Here is a 27,678-nt window from a genome sequence, read left to right on the forward strand (position 1 = left end):
AAACACACAAAAACACTCTGCTTCAAAGCATGTTTCCTTCTCCTCCCCCCCACCCACCCTTAAGGTGGAGGGGAAGGAAATCCTATACACAGGAAGAAGATCTACTGAACAGAATTGGGGGGGGGGGTCTTGCTTCTGAGTAGACATGCATAGGTTTGTTCTACTAGTTTCAAGCAGCAATTGCATGAATAGCATGAACAGGACCCCACCACAGATTCTCTCTCTTTTTAATTTAATTTTATTGAATTTCCCAAGCATCTCACGGATGTGGGACGGAATTACTGCCCCTTTCTGAAAGTTACAACTGCCGTTTGCAAGGATAAAGCAGCTTGCCCCAGTGCAGTTCCACGCCCCCCCCCCTTCCCATCTAGTCACAGCCTGCTCCTATATGCAAATTCCTCCACCTCCCCCCCCCCCCATTTCCCTTCCCCCTCCTACAGGCCAATCATAGGATTAACTAAAAGGTTTGGAGGAAAACACACACACACACACACACACACACATCTCTCCCAGAGCTTAGTCTGAAAGGGTCTGTTGTTGTGTGTCTCCCCCCCCCCTTTGGTGTTTCAATGAAGGAGTTGGAGAAGTCGCTGGCCAACTGGAACCAAAACGCAAACAAACTTGGCAGCATGAAGGGCCTGGCGCACTACATCCTTGCGGAAGATGTGATGGTGCTGAAAGAGCAAGTTGAGCATTTGCACAGACAGTGGGAAGAGCTCTGCCTAAGAGTAAGTGGCTTACAGGGGCAGGCGGTTGTGTCTCGGCTGGGCTTTCTGAAGGCAGTTCCGGGGAGGCAGGAGGGAACTGTGTAAGCCTTCCAGTTTTGCACAAAGAAGCACGAGAGATTTTGCTTGAGGGGTCTTAAAAGGGGTCTGGTTTTTTTTGGGGGGGGGCTGCGGGTAGCGTTTCTCTTTCTCTTCCTGAAGATGGAGTTTTATTGTGGCGAAAGTATGCGAAAGATCTGCCCCCCTCCTGTGTTATTTCCTCCCCCCTCCACAAAGTTCCCAGGAGAGCTTCTGAAAACTTTAAAAACTATTTTGGAATGCGGCAGTACAGGGAGAAGCAAATTGAAATCTAGGGGTGTTTTTTGTTCAAAGCTTAAATACATAATGCAAGTGGTGAAAAGGTATTACAGTGTTCAGAGCACCTGGTATTTTCGTAGTTCTCAGGTAGCAGGCAGCGCTCAATCTCTCTCTCTTAAAGCTTAACTTTTTGAAATTTAATTTCAGAGAGAGATTTCATCTGTGAATGCACTGCAAGCAGATGTTGAAAACCTATTCACGTTATTTCCCCCGCCCCAAGTCGTATTCATACAGTTCTAAAGCCATGTGCAGCTTTGAACTGCATTGCATTTTCCCCCCTGCTGTTGCAGTGCCTGTCTGCAACCACTCAGAGAGAGCACTAAGGGAGTTTTCCACTCCATTGGACGGGACTCAGACTTGCTTTACATTCCTTTATGTTTTGGCCACACAATGAGTAAAGGTAAAGGGACCCCTGACCATTAGGTCCAGTCGTGACTGACTCTGGGGTTGCGGCGCTCATCTCGCTTTATTGGCCGAGGGAGCCGGCGTACAGCTTCCGGGTCATGTGGCCAGCATGACTAAGCCGCTTCTGGCGAACCAGAGCAGCGCACGGAAACGCCGTTTACCTTCCCGCCGGAGTGGTACCTATTTATCTACTTGCACTTTGACGTGCTTTCAAACTGCTAGGTTGGAAGGAGCAGGGACCGAGCAACAGGAGCTCACCCCATCGCGGGGATTCGAACCGCTGATCTTCTGATCGGCAAGTCCTAGGCTCTGTGGTTAAACCCACAGCGCCACCCGCGTCCCTATGCAACGAGTAGGTCACCATTATTCCCATCATACAAATTGGGGACTCAGGCCAGAGACATAATGATTTGCCCAAGGGGGAACAATCAGGCCAAGGCAGAAACTAGAACCTGGTCTTCCTCTCATGGCTCAAAGGTATTGCGACTGGCCATGTGTCCTGATTCCTTGAAGCTTATACACTTCATTGGACAAAAGCCCCGAACAATCCTGGCAACTGAGGTGAAAATATTTAGTTGGTTAAACGTTTGAGGTGCGAAATCCAGCAATTAGCATGCCCCACTTGCTTTCTGAGAGATCGGCCTAAGCCGGAGTGTCAAGCAGAAGCATATTGTATTGAAAACAATTCGCGGAAAAGGCTGCAGCCTCTGTAAGTATTTAAAAGCTAGGCAGTGCAGCTGTCCTGGAGAACCATGGAATTAACCAGCCAGATGCTCCTGCTGGAAGAGAGAGGAAAACAAGCGGAGCAGACACAGTCGGGGAGGGGGGTACCAGGAGGTCAGGGGTTTAGCACAGGCAGGGCTAAAGTCACTGTCGCATTACAGAGGAAGACACAGGAGCACACAAACAGTCCACTTAATGAGCAGCTCAGAGGATGGAAATGCAGGTTACCTGTGACACACCTGCTGCTGAAAATGGCAGCTGTGTGTCTGCTTTAACTTGGCATCATTTAACATTGCTTATCCTATGTTTGTGTTATGAAAGGGTTTCTGCAGTGTTCAAAAATATTACATTAAAACAAATCAAAATATACTGGGGGGCGGGGACTGCAAATTGTAAGCACAGTAAACAAAGATGGGGAAAGTCATTGAGCAGCTATCAATGGATGCCCGGTTGAGCAGAGATGTTTTTAATTTCCGACAGGTACGCATTACTGAGGGTCCCTATCATAGCAATGTAAGAAGCTGGGTTTTAGTGAGTCAGACCACAAGTTCATCTAGCTCAGTTCTGTCCAAACTGACTGGCAATGGCTTTCCAGGGTTTCAGAAGGGTTTTCTCCACAAACTCCACCTAGAGATGCTGGGGGTCAAAACTGGGGTCTTCCTCATCTTGAAGAAAGACAATTGTGATAGCTCAGTTGGTTAGAGCATGGTGCTGATAACACCAAAGTTTGCAGGTTCGAACCCCATATGGGACAGCTGCATATTGCTGCCTTACAGGAGGGTTGGAATAGATGTACAGTGGTACCTCAGGTTACATACGCTTCAGGTTACATACGCTTCAGGTTACAGACTCCGCTAACCCAGAAATAGTGCTTCAGGTTAAGAACTTTGCTTCAGGATGAGAACAGAAATCTTGCTCCGGCGGTGCGGCGGCAGCAGGAGGTCCCATTAGCTAAAGTGGTGCTTCAGGTTAAGAACAGTTTCAGGTTAAGTACGGACCTCCGGAACAAATTAAGTACTTAACCTGAGGTACCACTGTACACAAGTGCCCCTTCCAGCTCTACGATTCTATGATTCTGTAATATGTCAGAATAAGATGCAGGATAGTGGATATTGTATGTTTCCCAGCACCTACTCTATATCATCCCCTGACTGGGGATTGGAGTGGGGGAACACACAATGGTTTATTGAAAAAAGCTAGGATTTATTAATCATGTTTGACATTGGCTATGTCAATAAACCATAGTTGGTCCTAACCACAGTTTGCCAATTTCAAGTGCAAAAAGAAACTGTGGTTAGTTGATAATGGAAATGAAAGTTGCCAATATCCTCCTTGCAGTTTCATCAGAGAAGGAGAAAAGAAGGAAAAGCAACTGAGCCTGAGGTTCATGCAGACCAGGTCACAGGCATCAGGGGGGGAAGCTTAGCTTGTGCTAATCATGATTTTAAACTCAAACCAAGGTTTGAGCTTCCAGGTGGATGACAAACTATGCCAGAGGGAGAATGCAAAGCTCATGCACATTATTCTAAACTGTGCTCTAGCATTTCAGCTGATATCATGTGCATGAAACATTTAATATTTTGTCTGTTCAGGTTTCATATTTTGCTAATAAGGTGCTCCATTTTGGCAACTAAAAGGACTGGTGTCTCTGTGTGAGGAAATCTGGTGTTTTCTGGACCACCTTTACATCCCATTGTTGTCAACAATCTGGGTTGCCTTTTATTCATGGGGAAGATAAAATTTTCCTGCAAAGTGGAGGAATCGATTGCTTGAGAATTCTACCTTTTCCAGCCAAGCCTGTTGACATCCTTTATTGTGGGAAAGAAACAGATGTGTATATATTCAGTCTTGAGTTTTGGCTGCCTCCCGAGATACAACAAAGACCGCTGTCGTGTGCATCCTCTTCCATAGGTTTCTTTGCGCAAGCAAGAGATTGAGGACCGACTCAATGCCTGGATTGTGTTCAACGAAAAGAATAAAGAGCTCTGCGCTTGGCTGGTGCAGATGGAAAGCAAGGTGCTCCAGTCAGCCGACGTCAGCATTGAAGATATGATAGACAAGTTGGAGAAGGTAGGCAGGCTTTGCAAACTCCCAGCAACAGTCCAGCAAGTGCTTTAGATAAAAGGAGGGCAGGCTTGTCATGTTTTATGCTTACCTGGGTGTTCCAGGTGGGGGGAACACTCCCAAGATTCTGATCCACAGTTGTGGGCTTCAAACATGCTGATTTGAGCCGTCTGCTTTTTCCATAATGTGCTGTTCCCTAGTCTTCTGTGATTACCGTATTTTTCACTCTATAAGACGCACCAGACCACAAGACGCATCTAGTTTTTGGAGGAGGAAAACAAGAAAAAAAATATTCTGAATCTCAGAAGCCAGAACAGCAAGAAGGAAAGCAGCAATCCCTCTTGCTGTTCTGGCTTCTGGGATAGCTGCGGAGCCTGCATTCGCTCCATATGACGCACACACATTTCCCCTTACTTTTTAGGAGGGAAAAAGTGAGTCTTATAGAGCAAAAAATACGGTAATTGCCTCCAGGCAATTCTAGGGAAGTTCTAGAAAGCCTAGTGGGAGTGGATCCCATAGTTTATCTTTGCACAGTGCAAACATCCCTGTCAAGTCCAGCTTCCTTTTCCTAACATTAGCCCACACTCCAGTGGCTTTTGTCCAAAAGTGAATGGTGTTATGCTCACCTGACGTCTAGTTGATCATGTCCCTGCTGCATACTAGGAGGCAAAGAGTGAGGCTGGCATACGAACACATTGGAAGGGCCAATCCTGCCCCCCCCCCGCCTATGCTTTTGCATTGCATCAACCTCTCTGCCACCTCTCTCTCAGTATCCAGCAGCCACCCAACAAAAGTCTGGTGAGTGGTGGTGCCCCATCACACTGCCCATTACTGTTTTGTTCCATGGAGAAATCTCCCTTTTTGTGTGTAATAACATTTGCAATTGTTATTGTTATTATTTGTTAGGACTGCATGGAGGAAATCAGCCTGTTTAGTGAAAACAATCTAGTTCATCTGAAGCAAATGGGTGAGCAGCTGATCAAGGCCAGCAACGAGAGCAAAGCCGCTGAAATAGATGAGAAACTCAACAAGATTAATGATCGCTGGAAGCATCTCTTTGATGTGATTGGAGGACGGTAAGTTCTCTTTGTGAGTTCGGTTGGGATTGGAAGCAGAATGTGGTGGTGATTTTCACAAAAGACTCATGCAGAGACAGCAACAAAGTTCTCAGGATGCTTCATGCACTACATTTGTTAGATGTTTAGATAAAATGTGAAGTCTGGATGCAGCAAATGCATGCATTGCATACAGGTGCCCTAATCAGAGAGGTGTGATTAGTTTCTGGACAGCAGCTCTCTGTTAAGCATATAGTCCACTGTGAATTTAGGAATATAGGTTGCTGCCTTTTACCAAGTGAAACAATTTGCCCATCTCATTCCTATTGTCTGCAGTGATTGGCAGTGGCTCTGCAGGGTTTCAGGGATGGTCATTCCCAGACGTACCTGAAGCTGGATTTGCCTCTGCATCATGGGTAGACTAGTCGTCAGTTTCTGAGGCAGGATTCAGGTATTTGGATTTGGAGCAGAAGCCCTGAAATCTGTAGATTAAAGTGGAGTGAGATGGGTTTGCCTTTGCCATCATTTCATGCAGAGAGGTTCTTCCATTTGCACTTGACTTTCCACAAGCTTTATTTTTTTGTGGTATTCTTTTCATGGCTCATTAGAGTTTCCCTGCCGAAGCCTATCTCTTCTTCTTCATTTGAATGTGATTCACATGCTTTAACACAATTCCCAATGTATTACGAGAAGTCCACTGCTAGCAGTTGTGCAAGAGTTCATTAATACGTTTCCTCCTTCCATTCATGGTACTTCAGATCCAAGTGCAGTCCTATGTATGCTTAGTCAGGAGAAAGCCCCATTGGGTTCAGGATTCCAGCCTAAGCTATTCTTGGTTATAGTAAATGTCCAAAATACTATGAATCTTGGCATGTGTATTTACTGACAAACTGCATGAATATATATTATCTCTTTCTCCACCTTTTGGAGGTACACAAGTGAATACTCAACATTTAGGTGATCATGCATATCCACAGTTATGCGTATGTCTGAGTTTTTGGAATTCAACAGATTTGGGATTGTTGGAACTCACATGTCAACACTGACCTGCTTGTCAGATTTCAGACAATTTAATATTAGCAGGATTGCCTACTAATGCCAGCTGATTGGTTGGGTTCTGTGTGTTTTTCCATAACGAAATGTTATAGCTAACCAAACTAAATTATATCATTTAGGCATAATGATATGGCACAATGATAGGAGCAGACGTATTGTGGATGCATTTCGGTGGCAGCAAAACCAGTTCAAAAACTGTTGTCAAAACAGCGCTGTAGTAAACAACTTGCTTCACTTTAAACCAATAAGCGGGCTGAGACAGATGGGTAAATTAGGTGAGCTCTCCATTTAGCCCTTTGACATGCTTCTCATAGTTCATGGAGACAAGCTCGGCTTTGCCATATGGCACCAGTTGCAAGGGGCCTTTTCGTGCTTCCATTGTGCCTCTAGTCGCTTGGCTTGTGCCGCTCTCAGAGGCTTTGTCTGTGCATGGAAGCAGCTGGAGTAGGCTGTTCGTCTAACCAGGAAGAGCTCTGGGAACTCAGTGCATCTGGGGAACAAAACAGCAGCAGCAGCAACAACAGAATAACATGCAGACATCTGTTCGCATTTAATTGTGATAAATGCAAATGAATTTCTGGGGTGCTTCCGAAAGACTGCTTCACACAGCAATGTTTGGGATTCTTCCGCGGGTCGTGGGGGAAGGGCTGTCTGGGGACGGCATACCAGATTAAAAGGGACTATAACCAACTGTTCCAGCCTCCTTTGGATTTGCATTAATTTCTTGAGCCTTGCCTGCATGCTATAATTCTGCCCTCTTGCATTATGCAGCACGTTAGCTCGGAACCAGGAAGGCAGGAACTAGACCTAATGCCCCAACTTTGCAATGCCTTTAGCAAAGTGTGATACCACTTTAAACAGCAATGGCTCCTCCCCCTAAGGAACCCTGGGAAGTGTAGTTTGTTAAAGGCACAGAGAGCTGTTTGGAGATCCTTATTCCCCTCGTGGATTTACAATTCCCAAAGGTATCACTGGAAGGGTTGATGGTTAAACTACTCTGGGAATTCTGGCTTGGCATCCATGACAAATGAGCATCCAACCTCTGCTAAAAACCTCCAAGGAAGGAGGCTGGTATTCACAAGTGGGAAGAAAGCTGCGGTGCTCATGTCCTGCTTTTGAGCTTCCCATGGGCATCTGGTTGGCCAAAGCAAGAACAGGATACTGGACCAGATGGTCTGACCCAACGGGGCTGTTCCCCAAAGGTAAAGGGACCCCTGACCATTAGGTCCAGTCATGGCTGACTCTGGGGTTGCGGCACTCATCTCGCTTTATTGGCCGAGGGAGCCGGTGTACAGCTTCCGGGTCATGTGGCCAGCATGACTAAGCTGCTTCTGGCGAACCAGAGCAGTGCACGGAAACACCATTTACCTTCCCGCCGGAGTGGTACCTATTTATCTTTTACCTTGACATGCTTTCGAACTGCTAGGTTGGCAGGAGCAGGGACCAAGCAACGGGAGCTCACCCCGTCGCAGGGATTCGAACCGCCAACCTTCTGATCAGCAAGTGCTAGGCTCTGTGGTTTAACCCACAGCGCCACCCGCGTCCCGTAAAGGGACCCCTGACCATTAGGTCCAGTCGTGGCTGACTCTGGGGTGTTCCCCAAAAGACAGACACAAAATGAGATGTGGAAGTTATGATGAGAGGGACAACTTTAAGAGAATGGTGCAGCACCTTTGCCTTTTAGGATTGTCTCTGTGTTAGGTTTTCTGTAGTAGTTCACCTGAACTGGAACAATAGCAACCTAGACGAAATCTGTGGCAAAACAGGTGGTGCCTGATTCAACAGGTGGTGTCTGGGGCAAGGGGGAGTGGGAGGGGAGCTCTGTCTTGCCACGCTAAGCTTGTAAATAGCCACACACTTGGCTGTCTGTAGCAACTGCACACAGCATGGCCCAACAGCAGTTTGGTCAGAAGATTGTTGTTCTTAAGTGGGAGAAGGTTACTTAAATGATATGCAGCAAGGATTTTTAGAACTTTCTTTGAATGCTACTCTGTGGGTGGACAGGAGGGGTAGATAAAGGAACTATTGTTCTTGCTGTATCCCATGGAAAATATGGGGTGATTTTTAAAGAAAGTGTGTTTTAAGTGCAATATGTAATGTGACCCTAAATGGGGATGGGGAGCCTTATGGAAAATTCAATGTATTTTTATAAACGCTTCTTTAAAAAAGCATTTTCAGAACATTTTTCATACATTTGTAGATTTTACCTGAGACTCTTCATCTCAGGGTTGTGTTTCGAGCCCCTTGTTGGGCAAAAGATTATTGCATTGCCGGGGTTGGACTAGATGATCCTCAGAGTCCCTTCCAATTCTGCAATTCTATGATCAGCTGTTTGCAAGTCTATGTGAATCGCAACTCTCCATCAAGTGGTTGACATGTCCTTATCTCAGGTTCACAAATTTTGATCAAATTTTGATTGATTGTGTGTATGTGTGTGCAGAATAGATGGACATGGTGAGAAGTGACAAGAAATATCGATCTTCCTTGGTGGTCTCCCATGTCTTCAGCAGAGCATTACGCAGTTTGATTATTTCCTTGGTTTTCGTCGGCCAGTTTTCAAAACCTGTGGGGTGTGGGTGTCTCATTTCTCTAAGAGATATTACATCTCAGTCGCTTGGCCTCATCAAATCCTGAAAGACCTCCACCTGTTTTCGAAGGGGTTTTCCGTATGTGGGTAGCAAACTTTTGAAAGGAGTGGCATGGCGGCTTCGTGAGGTCCAAACGAGGAGCCAGGGTGGTATCCACCCTTCAGCTGCGTGATACAGTGTGCATGTGCAAGTGTTCACAGGCTCCGACGCTCTGCCCCGGGGGCTTGGAGGAGGAGGAGGAGGAAGGGAAAGGTCTGTGTTCTCTTTCTCTCTCTCTCGCTCTCGTCTCTCTTTCTCTCGATGGGAGATATTAAGGCATCGATGTTAAATAGGGCAATCGCGGAAGAGAGGGAGGGGTTTCCTCTTCCCCGAGTGCTCAGCTCAGTCGGATGCTATCCCTGCAGCTTTGGACTGATAAGCTGAGGAATGGTTTTCCCTTATAAACAGTAAGTGCATTTTTGGTACTCGGAAGGGTCCAGTAAGAACAAGAGACGCGTGTCTCTGGTGTGCGGTCGCTGCCTGCGAAGGGGGGGGGGAGGGGCTCTCTCCTTCCCAGGATGGATGGGAGATGTGTGTGTGCACTTTGCCTTTGACAGAAAGGACTGAGGAGGGGGATTGTGGAGGCAGTTAGCAAGGAGGATAAATGGCATTTAGGGGCATCTCTCGCCCGCCCCCTTTGTTAAAATTAACTGTTTGCTCTCCGCACCCGGCCATTTGGAGGAGGAGATTAGTGCGCCATGGGGGGTAAATGAATGGAACGTGTATGCGATGCTTCTGGTTATTTTCTGCTTTATACCTAAAGCTCTGCTTTTCATTGCATTTCGTAATTAACGTTCTTAGTGGGGTCCATCCACACAAAGGCAGGAGGGGGACATCGCCCGTGTAGGCACTGCGGAAACACATTAACCTTACCTCTTAATTAAAAAAATAAAAATAGGGCCTGCTTTCTAGCGATCTGTACCTTCTAAACCTGTCTGTATAGTCTTCGGATCCAATTCACCAGTCGTATCTTTTCAAGATCGGAGACGCAATTATTCTCTGTTCTGGTGATTAACATTGGTGTTTTAATTTCACCCTCTATTTATCAAACCTAAATGGTATATCAACCACCTGCATAGGATGATGTTTACACTGAAATAAACATGCATTTCCTTTCACTTAATTTTTATTCTATTGTCCTATTAAAAGAAAAATGCAGATATTTGGGGGTTTTTACGTTTTAGCGTCAGCACTGACAGCTAGGATTTTTTTTAAAAAATGCACAATTCAAAAAGGCACAGTGCAGTCTTCGTTGTTTGACGTTCTGCTACCATGTCAGCTCCAATCTGATTTGCAAGGTAGTCATTCAGACCTCTCTCTCCAGCGGCTATGACAGGCCTATTGCTAGAAGTGGTTGCAAAAAATAACCAGGGCTTAAAATGTTGTACTGGCACTGAAAAGACCCCAACCAGCAGGGGCCAAACACCGGGGTCCTTATATCCCTCCATTGTGCCTTTCTCACACAAAGGGGGTCTACTACCCCCCGTAAAGGACCAGTTTAAGGGGACCTGAGCCAGATGCTTGCTAGTTAGATTTTGGAACCTGTACTGTATTTGTCTTAGGCTTGTTCCCCGTGTCTGGCTGGAAGAGGATGCTTTAGGGACCGTACAGCCGGTCGCTGAGAAACATTGCGCTTCAATGCTCTTGCCTTTCTGAAACTGGTCCTCCAACATGCCATGTTTGTTTTTCTTCCGTTTTTACATTTTACGGTTAGAGAAGGGATGGCTGGCCTGATGGAACCACAAATGGCATATTGTGACAAATTAGTTAATTAGGCCGACTTGGCTGCAAAGGTATTTAGCATTACAAAAGTAAGCGGGGGGCGGGGGCGGGGAGTAAAGCTGTAGACACCCTGCTGGTTCTCGCTTTTGGGGGCTCCTTTGGAGCTAATGAAGCAATTTAATCTGCAACAAACTCCTACACGGTGGTATTTGGACTCTGCAGCATTTATTGCAAAGTCTGCATCCTAAGGTCTGGCTTGCATCTCCTCCTTTGTAACCCATGCCAGTGGGGCAAGGCAGGGGGTGGTGGTCCCCGCTAGGTGTTAAGAGAGCTAGGTATTCCTACCCATAGCTGCTGCATTTGCAATCCTAGGCTGCATTCCGATGCACACTTTGTTGTTTAGTCATTTAGTCGTGTCCGACTCTTTGTGACCCCATGGACCAGAGCACGCCAGGCACTCCTGTCTTCCACTGCCTCCCGCAGTTTGGTCAAACTCATGCTGGTAGCTTCGGGAACAGTGTCCAGCCATCTCGTCCTCTGTCGTCCCCTTCTCCTTGTGCCCTCCATCTTTCCCAACATCAGGGTCTTTTCCAGGGAGTCTTCTCTTCTCATGAGGTGGCCAAAGTATTGGAGCCTCAGCTTCAGGATCTGTCCTTCCAGTGAGCACTCAGGGCTGGTTTCCCTAAGAATGGATAGGTTTGATCTTCTTGCAGTCCATGGGACTCTCAAGAGTCTCCTCCAGCACCAGAATTCAAAAGCATCCATTCTTTGGCGATCAGCCTTCTTTATGGTCCAGCTTGCATAAACATGCATAGGATTATGTTGCAAATATGGCTTCGTAGAATCATATGCTGGAAGGGATCCCGAGGGTCATCTAGTCCAACCCCCTGCAATGCAGGAATCTCAGCTAAAGCATCCATGACAGGTGGCCATCCAACCTCTGCTTACAAATCACCTAGGAAGGAGATTCCACAACCTCCCAAGGTAGACCATTCCACTGTTGAACAGCTCTTACTGTCAAGAGATCTCATCCTGATGTTTAGTCAGAATCTCCTCTCTTGTAACTTGAAGTCAGTGGTTCGAGTCCTACCCTGCAAACATTTGCCCTTGAGGTTCTTGTGTTGATACACAAACCCCTGAACAACTTTGGGGCCAGGATACAACAAGGACTACCTGAGCGCTATTCATTGCCCTCTGCATTACATAGACTGGATTGGCCTCTTCTAGAAATCAGGCATATATAGTGGCATCATTCCAACACTCTTCCAGCAGAGATTCAGCTGGCTCCCTCACTTTTGACTTCCACATATCTCTTGAATATTTTTTTTATGCCAACAGGCCTATACCACTGTTTTAAGCTCTTCTTTTTTTTTCCTTTTCCTTTTTTGGACTGGCCAGTCATTGCATTGTAATGATAGTTTGGGATTGTTTCCAATTATGTTTTATGTTCTGCTGCTGTATGCCACTCTGATATTGCAGTATATACATGGTATTATAATAATAATAATAATAATTATTATTATTATTATTATTTATTATTTATACCCTGCCCATCTGGCTGGGCTTCCCTACCCACTCTGGGCGGCTTCCAACAGAATATTAAAACACAATAGTCTATTAAACATTAAAAGCTTCCCTAAACAGGGCTGCCTTCAGATGTCTTCTGAAAGTCTGGTAGTTGTTTTTCTCTTTGACATCTGGTGGGAGGGCATTCCACAGGGCAGGTGCCACTACCGAGAAGGCCCTCAGCCTGGTTCCCTGTAACTTGGCTTCTCGCAGCGAGGGAACTGCCAGAAGGCCCTCGGCACTGGACCAGAACGATGGGGGTGGAGACATTCCTTCAGGTATACTGGACCAAGGCCATATAGCATATGAATATATTTTATGGTCACCCTTTCGTGTCTCCTTTTCCTCTCTCCCCTTCCATCACTTTGCTGTGACCCCTCTATCAAAATTTAGGTTGTAAGCTTCTTAGGAATGAGACATGTCTTTAAGAATGTAACTGCATCAGAAGCTCCCTTATACTGAGTCAGACCATGGGTCCATCTAAGCTCAGCAGTAGCAGTTGCTCTCTAAGAGTTTCGGACGAGGGATTCCTAACCCTACCCAAATATGTCGTGGTTTGAACTAGGGACCATCTGCATGCGACGCTCTTGCAACGAGCTACAGCACTTCCACTAAGTTACGTTGAAACTGCAGAATGCCATGAGCATTATTGGCGCCATGTGAACAGTAATCGTTCTTCCTGGTGGCCTTTATGCATCCAGTGTATCTCAGATTGCTTCCAGACATTCCATTTACTCAGCACTCACCCTGATTCATTTGCACAGAGTGCAGGGAGGTTAGAGGTCCAGCTCCGAGGGCCTTCTGGTGGTTCCCTTACTGCGAGATGTGAAGCTACAGGGAACCAGGCAGAAGGCCTTCTCAGTAGTGGTGCCTGCCCTGTAGAATACCTTTCATCAGAGGTCAAACAGATAAACAACTATTTGACTTTTAGAAGAAATCTGAAGGCAGCCCTGTTCAAAGTTTTTGTTAATGGTCCATGTTTTACTGTGTTTTTAAGATTTTGTTGGGGCACCCCAGTCAGATGTGTGGCACATAAATAATAAAATTGTTGTTGTTGTTGTTGTTGTTAAGCACCCACAATTCATTGAGCATGCATTCTGTTTTGTATGTGAGGAGGTTATACAGCATTGCTTAAGGAAATGTTATCTTACGCTTTCCAGTTCATTTTCTTGTTAGTTTCCTTATTGCAAAAAGGTCTGATGGGGAAGGGGGTTGCTGTTCAAGATTGGCAAGTACTCTTTAACTGTGCAACCTGGTTTTGCCAGTATGTGATGGAAGGTGCATGCGTATCATCAGTTGGCCTTGTTTTACAACCTTCTCACATTCTTTTTGCCCTTTGTCTCCCCAATCGCAGGGTGAAGAAGCTGAAGGAGACCTTTTCTTTCATACAGCTGCTCAACAAAAACATGAGTAATCTTCGCACCTGGCTGGCACGCATTGAATCCGAGCTTTCGAAGCCTGTTGTTTATGACACCTGTGATGATCAGGAGATAAAGAAGAGACTTGCAGAGCAGCAGGTAAGATGGAGCAAAACAGAGAACGTGAAAGAGATGGGCAAAGGACTGTCTTGAGGCTTTGTTCGTTTATTTCTGTGTTCATTTATTCTGTTTTATTTGAAAAATCTTGACTGCTTAACATTTATCTAAGCAGTGTACAATACGACATGGGAACCACCCACTGGTCAAATGGCCTGACATCATGGTGTTAAAGCTGGAATTATTTGAAGAGGACACTATTACATATAACCAAAGATGATGGGGTTTTTTTGTTCGTGGTTATAGGATCTGCAGCGGGACATTGACCAGCACAGCCCTGATGTCGATTCTGTCTTCTGCATCTGCGAGGTCTTGCTGAATGATTCTGATGCCTGTGCCAACCAGACTGAATGCGACTCCATCCAGCAGACCACAAGAAGTTTGGACCGCCGGTGGAGAAACATCTGTGCCATGTCTATGGAGAGGCGGATGAAGTGAGAGGCATTACTCCCGCTCTTTTCCAGGGGGGGCGGGTGTCTGTTGTTTTAAATCATGGGTAGGCAAGCTAAGGCCCAGGGGCCAGATCCAGCCCAATCGCCTTCTAAATCCAGCCTGGGAATCAGTGTGTTTTTACATGAGTAGAATGTGTCCTTTTATTTAAAATGCATCTCTGGGATATTTGTGGGGCATAGGAATTCGTTCATTTTTTTTTTTTTCAAAGTATAGTCTGCCCCCCCTCCCCAAGGTCTGAGGGACAGTGGACTGGCCCCCTGCTGAAAAAGTTTGCTAACCCCTGTTTTAAATTAACATTTTATTTGGTTTTCTGGTTTAATGTTCACCGTTATCAAAAGGCCCAAGGAATCATTCCTAAAAAGGATGTGGTTGCGTGAGAGGAGATCAGTAGTATAAGGGTCTAGCTAACAGGATCAAGTATTGACAGAGATGGGGAACATGTGTTGAACTTCATACCTCATACAGTTGGCTGTGCTGGCTGGGGGTGTGATGGGAATTGAAGGCCAACAAATTGCTAAAGCCTGCAGGTTCCCCGTCCCTGACATGGCAGGTGATGGAAGTGGTCTCTTTCAGCACGAGACCCTGCTACTGGGTCAGAGCAAGCAACATGGCCTAGGTGGATAAACAAGGGGAGGGGGCTGTAAAAGATGTTCTCTGCCCCTGAGCTAAACATGGAAGGTCGCCAACTAAATTCCTGGCATCTCCAGCTAAAGAATCTCAGAAGCAAATTATGGGCAAGACCACTGCCTGTCACCCTGAAGAGCCCTTGCCCTTTGGCAGTATTGGGTTAGATGGGGAAATTGCCTGACCTTGTATGCGACAGCATCCTATGTTCCGCGATCAGGACTCTGTGTGTGGTTTGGTGCTATGAGAACACAGAAGAAGCGCAGGATGTGGTCTCAGGGCCAGAATTCAGAATCGTAGCTTTCCTTTCTTTTAAAGGCATGTGTGCAAAGAGTCCTGCTTGATCAGGCCAATCGCCCATGTAGACTAGCAACCTGTTCCCACAGTGGTCTACCAGAGGATCCAACGGGAAGCCCACAAGCAGGACCTGATTGTGACAGCACTCTCCCTGTTTGTGATTCCCAGCAGCTGCCATTCAGAAGCATATTGTAGAACATGCCCAGCTTGTAGCCATTGATAGCTTATCCTCTGTGATTTCGTCCAGTACTCTTTTAAAGCTGTTCGTATTGCAGCAACATGCTTGAAAATATATGGAAATATATCTTAACTATATAATAAAATTGCAAGGATGTTGTCACGCTGTAATTGATGTAGTTCGCACAGCTACCATCCCCCCAACTGCTGCCGCTGTGGGAGGTGAGGGGGGAAAGCCTGCATTTCAAAATGCAATCTTCCTTCTCTCATCAGTGGGGGCAGAGCAAAGGGGAGAAATCACTTCCCAGTGATGTGGGCCGCTGGCATTTACTGTGGGGGTGAAGCACAGGGAGCTTGGCTGGCAGCTAGAGTGGTGAAATGACTCTGCCACTATGCACCACACTCCCTGTTTCTCACCCCTCTCCCTCTTGCTAAGTGATGGTGGCCTGTGGTGTTGGGAATACAGAAGACCACCAGAGCTTCACCCGTGCCACCTCACCAGTTGCCAGAGGCAGGTGGTTTGGGTGAGCTGTGAGGGGAATGGGAATTGGGCAGGCTGTGTTAAGTCTTCAAGGTTCCAGAAGGCTGGTGGTCTTTCCACATGAAGTACACTGGAAAAAAATGCTGCTGTTGCTGCTTGTTTCCCCTTTAGGATTGAGGAAACATGGCAACTTTGGCAAAAGTTCCTAGAGGACTACTCTCGCTTTGAGGACTGGCTGAAGACAGCCGAGAGGACAGCGGCGTATCCAAACTCTTCGGAGGTTTCGTACACCAATGCCAAGGAGGACTTGAAGAAATTTGAGGTAAACATCCGCTTTCTGTTGTTGTTTTCCCCCTAGAATTCGTTTCTTCCTGAGTGATGCCAGGTATGAGGCTGCTCGTAAGAAAACAAAGGGCTGCTTTTTCCACCTCAGGCATTTCAGCGACAAATCCACGAGCGACTGACACAGTTGGAGCTGATCAATAAACAGTACCGGCGTTTGGCCCGGGAGAATCGCACTGATTCAGCCAGCAAGCTGAAGCAGATGGTCCACAAGGGCAACCAAGACTGGGATAACCTCCAGAAACGCGTCACGGCAATTCTCAGGAGACTCAAGGTAAACACAGGCCGGCTGTGCCACGGCTGTCAGGTTTCAAGTGAGGGTAGCCGGTGGGTCTCAAACCCTCAATGTGGGTTGAGCGGATGAGACCGATAGTGTGTCCAACAGTCAAGAAAGCGGTTTCTGTACGTGCTGTAGAGGGCAGTGAGGGGCAGGTGGAACTTCTCAACCTAGGAGAAAAAAAACTCTAAATTAAATCTCCTCTGTCTTTGGAAGTAAACCCTACACAAATCTGGAGTGGAGTCCCTAAGGCGGTTGGGTGGCGCCTTGTACGCCTCCTTCCAGCAAACAAGCAGCAGTTTTGCTATGTGCCAACTGTCGCGTCGATGTATTTGCTTTCCCTGATTTCCTTTAGCACTTTACCAATCAATGGGAGGAGTTTGTGGGGACCAAGGACAGCATCCTGGTGTGGCTGACTGAAATGGACCTGCAGCTGACCAACGTGGAACACTTCTCAGAGAGCAACCTGGACGAGAAAATGCGGCAGCTAAATGTGGGTATTGCTTTTCTTTTTTTTTAAAAAAAGCATCATGAGAAATGAGCTGAGTTCCACACCGCCCCTCAGTCCTATAACATCTGCCTGTCTCCTGTTTGGATATACAGTACCGTATTTTTCGCCCTATAGGACACACTTTTTCCCCTCCAAAAATGAAGGGGAAATGTGTGTGCGTCCTACGGGGCGAATGCAGGCTCCTTGGCTTCAGCGATAACAACGCGAAGCCTCCGAAGCCTGCGCTCCGGAGGCTTCGCGTTGCTTTCGCTGAAGCCAGGAGACTCTGCTCTTTGAGGCTGGCAGTGGGGGAAAGCAGCACTCCCCCCCCACCGCTAGCCCCACAAGCTGGGGGGGGGCAGCTGGAAGGCGCACGACGCCTTCCCGCTACTCTCCGACCTGGTTTGGAGGCTGGCGGTGGGGAAAGCAGAGCTTCCCCCCACTGCCAGCCCCAGAGGATCGGGGGGCAGGGGGAAGGCGCGCGACGCCCTCCCGCTACTCTCCGACCTGGTTTGGAGGCTGGCAGTGGGGGAAAGCAGAGCTTCCCCCCACCGCCAGCCCCACAAGCTGGGTCGAAAAGCCCGCAAGAGCCGCGTGCTCTTTAAAGGGTGCGCGGCTTCTGCGGGCTTTTCTATGAGGTGGGGGAATTCTTGGGGCTCTTGGGGGCTTTTCCCCAAGGAGGGAGAAGGGACTGACTGGCCATTTCAGTCCCTTCTCCCTCCTGGTCGAAAAGCCTGCAGGAGTCGCGCGTGCACCTCCCGCAAAAGCAGGGAGAAGGTCTTGGAGTAGCCTGTCCGCTGCTCCCAGAGCTGTGGGGGGGGGAATCATTTCCCACCCCTTGAGTTCCCCCCCTGAAAACTAGGTGCGCCCTATGGGCCGGTGCGCCCTATAGGGCGAAAAATACAGTATATCCCTGGGAAATTTGCTGCAAGCCCTTTAAGCTTCCTGCTATCCCAAAAGAAGGAGTGGAAGCAAAGCTACCTTGGTTTATTTATTTATTGGAGTACTTATCCTCTGAACTTGGATCTCTCTCATCTCCAATGGGGACCAACCATTCTTCTCAGTCCCAACTTGTAGGAGGTTCCAGCAACCACTGTATACAGTGGTTTTTTGTATGTGTGATGGTTCTCACTGGCAAAATATACTATCTCTCCCCTCCCCCCTTTTTTTGGTTGTGTTGGCACCCACAAGACTATTACCAAGATAGGACTAGCAGCACAGCACCCCATTCCCGTGCCCCCCAAAACACACTGACTGTATATATGAGCAACTGGCTTAAGAATCCAGGCCTCAGGGAGAGGGGTGAAACATTCCCTATCCAAAAGGGGAATTAACTTGATGAGCAATGCTGTACTTAGGAAGCATCCTTGCTTGTCTTCCAAACAGTGTTTCCAGCAGGAAATATTGCTAAACACCGACAAGATCCATGAGCTTACTATGTCCGGGAAGCACCTGATTCAGAAAAGCGAGCCTTCGGATGCTGTTGTGATTGAAGAGGAGCTGCAAGAAGTCCACAGATACTACCAGGACGTGTTTGGCCGTGTCTCCCGATTCCAGCATAGACTGGCATCCTGGCCCCCGGTAAGAGCTATTAAGATTGCATTGGGTGGCGCTGTGGGTTAAACTACAGAGCCTAGGACTTGCTGATCAGAAGGTCGGCGGTTCGAATCCCCGCAACGGGGTGAGCTCCCGTCGCTCGGTCCCAGCTCCTGCCAACCTAGCAGTTCGAAAGCACGTCAAAGTGCAAGTAGATAAATAGGTACCGCTCTGGCAGGAAGGTAAATGGCGTTTCCGTGCGCTGCTCTGGTTCGCCAGAAGTGGCTTAGTCATGCTGGCCACATGACCCGGAAGCTGTAAGCTGGCTCCCTCGGCCAGTAAAGCGAGATGAGCGCCGCAACCCCAGAGTCGGCCATGACTGGACCTAATGGTCAGGGGTCCCTTTACCTTTCCATTTCCTTGCATGCAAGAGGTGGAATAGACCTACAGTGCTACCTCAAGTTACATATGCTTCAGGTTCCAGACGCTTCAGGTTACAGACTCCACTAACCCAGAAATAGTACCTCGGGTTAAGAACTTTGCTTCAGGATGAGAACAGAAATCGCGCAGTGGCAGCGGGAGGCCCCATTAGCTAAAGTGGTGCTTCAGGTTTAGAACAGTTTCAGGTTCAGATTCCCAGCAGATGCCCCTGCCTGAAACCCTGTAGAGCTGCTGCCAGCCCGTGTAGACAAAACTGAGCTAGATGGACCAAAGGCCTGACAATACTGAGCTAGATAGAGCAAAGGTCTGGCTTGGTATAAGGCAAATTCCAATGTTCTTGTAAGTAAGGCAAGTGCATTTGGGGCAGGATACGCTGATATTAGTCAGATGTCAGTAATTTTGCTCAGTGATAACACTTCCATTTTAGGGACTGGAAGATGAAAAGGAGACCTCTGAAAGCGAGGCTGACATGGAAGATGCAAGGGGGATGCAGAGCGACCCCTGGTGCCGAAAGGGCCTGCAGGAAGTGCTGCCGCCCCAGCAGTCCCTCTGCCACCTCGTGCCCCCTGCAGTGGGTCACGAGAGGTCGGGCTGCGAGACGCCTGTCAGCGTGGACTCCATCCCGTTGGAGTGGGATCACACGGGGGACGTCGGAGACTCCGGTCCCCAAGACGAGGAAGAAGAACAGTATTACAGTGATCTGTCAGGTGAGTCCATCCTAGCAGTTCTTCCCATTTCAGCAAAGAAATGTAACCTTGGCACTCATGCAAAAACCCCGTGGCCCAGCTTTTTAAATATTGAACTGCTAGCAATGCAACCATTCAAAGGCATGTCTGCACAAGAGCTTTTCCCATCTCTTGCAAGATTCATTGATGCCCTTCGTGTACAGGTGGGAGAATTCTGACCTGTGTCCCTTCACTCTAGGGTAGGTGCAGGATGAGTATTACCGTATTGGCCCGAATATAAGCTGCACCCGAATATAAGCTGCACCTTTAAAATTCATGGGGGGGGGGGAGAGAGAAAAAAAGACAATACCCGAATATAAGCATCTCCCTTAAAATTCCACAGGCGCTCACACCCATTCCGTTTTACCATATGTCTGTTTCAGCAGCGATATCGTAAAAGCCAATTTTTGTAAGGTTGTGAATTTAAGCTGCACTTTAACTTTTCACGGTCAGAATTTGGAAAAAAAAAAGTGAGACTTATATTCAGGCCAATACGGTGTATATATTTATAGAGTAGCCATAGTTTAGCTGTACAGCACATACTTTGCTTGGCAAGGGTCCGAGATTCAGCCGCCAGTTAAGAGGCTTGTTCCTTGAGACCCCGAGAGTCACCGCCAGTCAGAGTAGACCTTTCTGGACTACATGGAGAAATAGTCTGAGCTATTTTGCTAAAAACCAAAACCTTCACGTAGAAAACTAGTACATTGGAGCGAAAGGCTTAGCATTACCCTCTTTGATGTGCTGGCTGACCTAATGCAGGGAGCTTGTTATGCAGGAAGGGAGCATTCAGAAGCAAGACCCCATCCTCATATCATAGAATTGTAGAATTGGAAGGGACCACGAGGGTCATCTAGTCCAACCCCCTACAATTCAGGAATCTTTCACCCAGCATGGGGCTCAAACCCACAACCCTGAGTCTCTTCTTTTACCAACTGAGCTATTCCAGCAGGCTAACATGGTGCAGAAGCTAATGTTCTGTGCTACTTACAGCAGGGTTCTTTGCATGCAGCTAGGAATGCAGGAAGCTGTGGCAAAAAAACCCACACCATATACAGTGGACTCTCGGGTTGTGAATGTGATCTGTGCAGAATCCACGTTCTCAACTCGTAGCGTTTGCAACCCGCAGTGGCGCGTCTGCACACGCACAGGTTGCGATTCGGCGCTTCTGCGCATGCTCAAAGCGCAACTTAGCACTTCTGTGCATGCACGACCTCCGAAACCCAGAAGTAACCAGTTCTGGTACTTCCGGGTTTCAGAGCGTCCGTAACCTGAAAAAAATGCAACCTGAAGTGTCTGTAACCCGACGTATGACTGTACTTTGAATAGCTTTGTACATATATCACCATGTGAGCTCTGCCCCACAGTTCTGGAGCTGGACTTCTGGAGGATCAGGGCAGTCTTGTGGCTGTCTCCCATCATAGCCTGGTTTTCTGAAGACCCCCCCACCCGGCCCCTGTGTAATGGCAGCAGAAGTTTGAGAGGGACACAAATCACCTGCACAGTGAAGGAGGAGCCAGTGGCTGGCTGTTCCCACCTACCTCTCATCACCTCTCTTCTTACTGGCTGGTTTTCCCTGCTCTGCCCCATCCCAGCTGCTAGGGAAAGTCAGCTGCTAAGCAGAATGATATAGAGAGATCTGCTGAGCCACAATAACTACAGGAAAATCTCAATATTAAAAAACAGTATACCACTAAATATCATGTACTTTGGTGGGGGGTGGAGCTTAGCAGCAGGTGGGGGGCTATTGCCTTAATACAGTCATACCTCGGGTTGAATGTGCTTCGAGATGAGTGCGTTCGAGTTGCGCTCCGTGGCAACCTGGAAGTAACAGAGCGTGTTACTTGGGGGGCTATTGCCTTAATACAGTCATACCTCGGGTTGAATGTGCTTCGAGATGAGTGCGTTCGAGTTGCGCTCCATGGCAACCTGGAAGTAACAGAGCGTGTTACTTCCGGGTTTTGCCGCATGCGCAGATGCTCAAAATGACGTCACGAGCATGTGCGGAAGTGGCGAAATGTGACCCACGCACGTGCAGACGCGCCGTCGCGTCTTGCGTTCCGTTTGGGATGCGAACAGGGCTCCGGAACGGATCCCGTTCGCATCCCGAGGTACCACTGTACTCTCCTTATGAGCTTGTCAGAGTCTTTCCAGCTGTTGCAAATGCAATTCCAGGCTATGCAAACTTTTGACTGGATCTGTCAGGGGCTGCTCTTATGTTTCTGTCCTGTGGGGTGGGTAGTTATGGGTGTGTGCGCTCACAGCCTCTTTTGTCCGGCAAGGCAATTGGTGATGTTGTTCTTTTTTCAGATGTAGAAATCCCTGAAAATGCCGAGGCCTTTCTTAAAATGACCACAAATTCATTGAAAGCAGTTTCTGGTAGGCACTGCTGCTGCATGTGTCTCAACATGACAGTCTCCCTGTGGCGCACGCTATGCTCCTCACACCTCTCTCATATGCAAGTGTCTGGCTCCCTGGCTTGTGTCAACACCATGCTCCAGTTGGTTCATGGTGGATTCTCTCTCTTTTTCTCCCCGTTTTTGTTTAATGCTGCACCATTTGCACATGCGTCATCATTAGTGAACGGTCAAGATTGTGCTTTCCCCCCCCCCCCCTTAGTTCTCCACTCCAGCACAAAGATGGTTAAATTTGTGTTTTGATTTGCATTGGAGACTATAAGCCTTCAGGTGCAGTCTAGGTTAAAAAAACAACCCAACAGAAAATCTTTCTGGTCCTGGACATCATAGCTTAGCTTTAAGGCCTCCTTTGCCATTCAGCATTGGGCTGAACAGGGCGATCAGCTTGCTTTGAAAATGAGCACTTGGTATTCTCTCCAGAATCCATGTTAGTTTCATCTGCTGCTTCTTTGGCAATCACTCGTAGCCGAGTAAGATTGTCTTCCATAAACAAGGTTTTAACAATGAGTCCGTAAGTGACTGTGGAGGCCAATTCTGGATCCACACGTCCTTCCACAGTGGGGACATTGGTTTCCAGATGGGAGTTGATCACGGTGTGGATTTGCCAAGCGTGCCTTCCTCTTAGCACGTTTCTCCCATGTGTTTTGAGTTCGAGTGTCTTTGGTAAAGGCTGTTCTCCAACTGGAGCGCTCGCAGGCCAGTGTTTCCTAGTTGTCAGTGTTTATACTACATTTTTTTAGATTTGCCTTGAGACAGTCTTTAAACTGAGAGTAAAATTTTAGTTTCATCTGCACCATCACTTTGTGTGTTGCAGACATAGATGCGTCACCAAGGAGTCCTGTTTTCCAGCAGAGATGGTCAAAGACATTTTGATGCTTGAGAGTGGAAGGTTCAAAGTGGCTTCCATTCTTGCTTTAGCGGTCAGAAACACAATAGATGCAGGCTGCATGCACACCTTTTTTATTTTAAAATCAAGAGGAACCGAGCCCTTTTCTATATAGTCCACACACAATCTAGCCGTGTTAGCTGAAAAGCTCTTATTGAGAAACTGGATTTCATTCTGAAAACAAAAGCTCATGGCAGATGGATTCCATGTCCATTCGAAAGCAGGTGTAGGCGGGGCTTTATCCACACCTGCCCAATGACATTGTAGGTGGGCGTGTGCCAGGAATGCAATCACCGCTTCCTCCTTCATTCATGTGCAGGGAGGGAAAGGCATGGATAACCTCAAGAGGAGGTTTTCCAAATGCATATCGAGTAGCCACACCCACCCTTGCGGACAAGCAGGATCTAGATTATAAGAAGCAGTTTTGAGGATGAACAGGCACAATTCCAGATTGAGGGAAACCTGCAGTTTTTTGTGTGCTACGAATGGGACAGTGCGTACGCAGCCTAAGTGACCCACCATTTGCTGCCTTGTAATAGCATCCCTGTGGGACGCAGGTGGCGCTGTTGGTTAAACCACAGAGCCTAGGACTTGCCGATCAGAAGGTCGGTGGTTCGATTCCCCGCGACGGGGTGAGCTCCCGTTGCTCGGTCCCTGCTCCTGCCAACCTAGCAGTTCGAAAGCACCTCAAAGTGCAAGTAGATAAATAGGTACCGCTCCGGCGGGAAGGTAAACGGCATTTCCGTGCACTGCTCTGGTTCGCCAGAAGCGGCTTAGTCATGCTGGCCACATGACCCGGAAGCTGTACGCTGGCTCCCTCGGCCAATAAAGCGAGATGAGCGCTGCAACCCCAGAGTCGGCCACAGCTGGACCTAATGGTCAGGGGTCCCTTTACCTTTACCTAAAGTTTGCTGGCTGAGAAGGGCCACACCATCCTTCTCCCATGTAGGACCAGCTCTCCCTCCCAGAGTCATCTTTCCCGCCTGCACTTTTCGGTGGTGTTGTTAACTGTCTGTAGGCCTTTTCAGGAAGGTGGGGTGAGGGGACGTGCCCACCCATAACTGCATGGCTCCTCATTTCATTGCCCCCGAAACACAGCCGACATACATTTGCAAACAAGCATGCTTTGCAAGGAAGAACGGTAAAACTTTCATATATATTTTCCCCCGCATCATAACTTGGTTCCCCCTATTCTGCAGAATGCTTTTAATTCATTCATATCCCCCACCCCAACCCCTCACCCCAAACTTGGCCATCTAACTTCCTGCGGATTTCTTTTTCAATGTCGTACCACAGAAAAATCTGCTTCTGAGACCCTCACGTGGCACTCTCCGGAAAGCCCTGTTTGCCGAAAACATCCATACAACCAGGGAGAGATGGTTCCAAGTGTCCTTTTGAGCCCAGAGACAAGCACTCCCTACAAACCAGGCTATGTAAGTCCTCCTGGATGCAGGTACATTACTAGCTTAAAAGGGCTGGATTGGCCATTAGGTTAAGGCAGGGGCAGGCAACCTGGTGCCCCCTCCATATGTTCTTGGACCACCGTCACCCCTGACCAAAAGCCATACTGGAGCTGGTCACTGCTGGAAGTAAAAAATGAGGAATTTGCACTGGACAGAGGGGAGAGACATTGTATGGCTTAAGCGATGAAAGAGGTGCATGATTTTACTTTTTAAAAAATGACAACATGTTTTTATTTGCAAATTTAGCAAAGGAAAGAGGAAGGAAAGAAATCAAATGCAATAAAATAAATAAAAGGAACTACTATACAAATAACACTAATAATAACAAAAAACCCCAATAACTTCACATTATATAAGCACTTGCCATCTGTATATGCATCTTAAACATATAAGTTAATATAAGCCTTCCATGTGTCCTAAAAGGTATGAACACAAAATTGATGCCTATATGAAATATGTTCAAATGTTTTCAGCGTCAGTAGATCTTCAGATCATAATGGATGTTGAGTATTTATCCATTCAAGCTCTTAGCAAACATAAGGGCATGCAAATTCCACTTTTGTTGTCTTGCCATTAATCCCCATACTATAGGAATATTATTTAAAATGATAAGAACATCTGAATTTGGGGAATACAAAATTGATGTGGATAACAACTTCAGACCAAAAATACTGTGTCAGTGGAGAAACCCACATCATATGCCTCAATGTGGTGTTCTCAGCATTACACCTCTAACATCTGACTGCATTTTGCAGTGCCTTCCTATTCATGCATTGCAGGGTCTAATATACTCAAAATATTAATTTTTGCTGGATCACTCTCAATTTCAAATCTTAAGGAAAGATTCTCTATAAAAGCAATTTTCCATTGTTTAGACTGTATGATACTTTCTGATTCCTTATTCCTTGCTTCTCTGAGTTTTTGTACTTCTACCTCATGAGGTTGGGCACAGTGTACATGGGCCGGTGTCATGTGTCATTCCCTTCTTTCTATCTTGTTCTATTCCAGGTGAAACAACGGAGCAGCAGGAGTCTGGACAGCATGCAGGAGATCTCTGGGATGTTGCCTAGCGAGGAACCCCAGTCTAGCCAGAGCCTTGATGGCGTTGCAGCCATAGAAAAACAACCAGGTACTTTAGCTGTAATATTTTTTGAGATAGATCTGTATCAAAATGGATACAGATATGCATGTGTGTATGTATGTAATAAACTCTGTTTATGTAGAGCAGGCTTCCTCAAACTTGGCCCTCCAGATGTTTTTGGCCTACAACTCCTCTCCTGTTCCCTAGCTAGCAGGACCAGTGGTCAGGGATGATGGGAATTGTAGTCTCAAAACATCTGGAGGGCCGAGGTTGAGGAAGCCTGATGTAGAGGCTTCTTTGCAGAGTGTGTGAGAAATAGGATTTCGTTTTTCCCTATGCATTTATAACATCAGTGTAGATGGTGCCCTACAGAGGAATGAAAGCCAATAAACAAGAGATCCCTGCTCCAACAAACTTAAAATTTCTAAATGGAGGAAGCGAAGAGGGAATCAAAGATAAAAATAAATGAATGTGAGCAGGTGCAGTTATTTTATCTGTTGAAGTATTTATGTTCCCCCTTTGCATTTAAAGGCAAAACGCCTAAAGGCAGCTAATGTAAAAATGAAAAATAGTGAAAAAACAAACAAACAGCCACATGACAGTAAAAGGCAGAAGCAGCAGATGGAATCATTAAAAAAGAGAAATGGCAGAAAATACTACATGGGGTATTAGTCCAAAATATCTGGAGGTTGGTGAAGGCTGCTATCAATTGTGTCTTTAAAAGGTATCAATGCTACGCTATTGTAAAGGGATAGAAGCCCTAAAAGGCTACCCAAAACTTCACATAGGCTAAATGTTGGCTCTTGTAGCTAGGCTGGGGTAGAAGATCTGTTTCCTCAGGGGACCCAGCGAGTGCCTGAAATAATATTCCTCTGAGTCAAGCTTCAAAGCTTTTTTAATAAAATAAAAAAACATGAATAATTTTGCAACAAACCGCAGGAGGCCTCGAGAGATGGGAGCTGATTCAAGCCCAAGACTTAAGCAACAAGCTGAGAATGAAGCAGAATCGGCAGCAGCGGGAGCAGCTGAATTCTGACCTCACGAATATCAACGCTTGGCTGGATAAAACAGAGAAGGAGCTTGAAATGTTGCAGGAGGCAGAACCGCCCACCAGCATCACAGCCATCCATCAAAGAGTCAAGAAGCAGAAAGTGAGTTCACCATTTGTCCTGGTAAATAATCCCTGTAGCCAAACTGAGAAGTGCCTTGCTGGATCAAGACAAGGTCTTCCAGGGCTGCACTCTCTTTATGGCAGGGGACAATCTCTTAAGAAAGACCACACAGCTAAGAGAGCCAGAATCTGATCTGCAGAAGGCAGTTACACCTAGAGTTTCTTCCATTTGACTCCCAGGTCTAATGGCTGGTGATAGACCTTGAAGTTTGCTTGATTCTAGTTCTATGCAGGTGTTCTTAACTAAGATAAGTGGGGCCAGGCATGCTAGCCTCGGTCCATCATCACGATCACTACTACTTCTACTCTTAATTCAATTTATTTGTTGCCTTCTTACACCTGAGTCTCAATAAAACATCCCCCCCCCAAAAAAAATCCAAAATGTGAGATACATAGATATAAACAACAGTAAGTATAAAACACATGGGACGCGAGTGGCACTATGGGTTAAACCACAGAGCCTAGGACTTGCCGATCAGAAGGTCAGCAGTTCGAATCCCCGCGACGGGGTGAGCTCCCGTTGCTCGGTCCCTGCTCCCGCCAACCTAGCAGTTCGAAAGCACATCAAAGTGCAAGTAGATAAATAGGTACCGCTCCGGCGGGAAGGTAAACGGCGTTTCCATGCGCTGCTCTGGTTCGCCAGAAGCGGCTTAGTCATGCTGGCCACATGACCCGGAAGCTGTACGCCAGCTCTCTCGGCCAGTAAAGCGAGATGAGAGCCACAACCCCAGAGTTGTAATTCACATCAGTCATGGACTTGTGGTCATGAACTAATTGTTGGAGTGCACTCATAGAGCCTTCATAGGATTATCCCCTAAGTGAAGGTTTTGAACAGCCTTGTTTGTTTGTTTGTTTGTTTGTTTTTTAATTTTTAATTTTTATATTTATATTTATTTCTATTCCACCCCGGACCAGGACTCAAGGCAGCTTAGAGATAAAAATGCAAAAGCACAGACTGAAACACTTGTCCGGGGGGGGGGGGGGG

The 27,678-nt window shown here is 47.0% G+C and overlaps 1 protein-coding gene across 6 annotated transcripts in view; it reads left to right on the forward strand.

The window, feature by feature from the left end:
- The window catches only part of SYNE2 (spectrin repeat containing nuclear envelope protein 2), a 236,383-nt gene that overhangs the window by 198,846 nt on the left and 9,859 nt on the right, over positions 1-27,678 (forward strand). For 5 of the 6 annotated variants that reach the window (XM_081000779.1, XM_081000782.1, XM_081000780.1 and 2 more), the window contains exons 94-107: positions 576-728; positions 4,122-4,280; positions 5,181-5,350; positions 13,655-13,817; positions 14,082-14,269; positions 16,039-16,189; positions 16,301-16,483; positions 16,842-16,979; positions 18,363-18,557; positions 19,381-19,660; positions 21,986-22,054; positions 24,275-24,411; positions 25,450-25,570; positions 26,462-26,673. In XM_081000779.1, coding sequence (XP_080856905.1) covers positions 576-728; positions 4,122-4,280; positions 5,181-5,350; positions 13,655-13,817; positions 14,082-14,269; positions 16,039-16,189; positions 16,301-16,483; positions 16,842-16,979; positions 18,363-18,557; positions 19,381-19,660; positions 21,986-22,054; positions 24,275-24,411; positions 25,450-25,570; positions 26,462-26,673 — 2,319 coding nt within the window. The remainder of the gene's footprint in view (positions 1-575; positions 729-4,121; positions 4,281-5,180; positions 5,351-13,654; positions 13,818-14,081; positions 14,270-16,038; positions 16,190-16,300; positions 16,484-16,841; positions 16,980-18,362; positions 18,558-19,380; positions 19,661-21,985; positions 22,055-24,274; positions 24,412-25,449; positions 25,571-26,461; positions 26,674-27,678) is intronic. The other variant, XM_081000783.1, reaches the window with a different exon arrangement.

This window comes from Podarcis pityusensis (assembly GCF_964106645.2).
Source record: "Podarcis pityusensis genome assembly, chromosome: 1".
NCBI lineage: Eukaryota > Metazoa > Chordata > Lepidosauria > Squamata > Lacertidae > Podarcis > Podarcis pityusensis.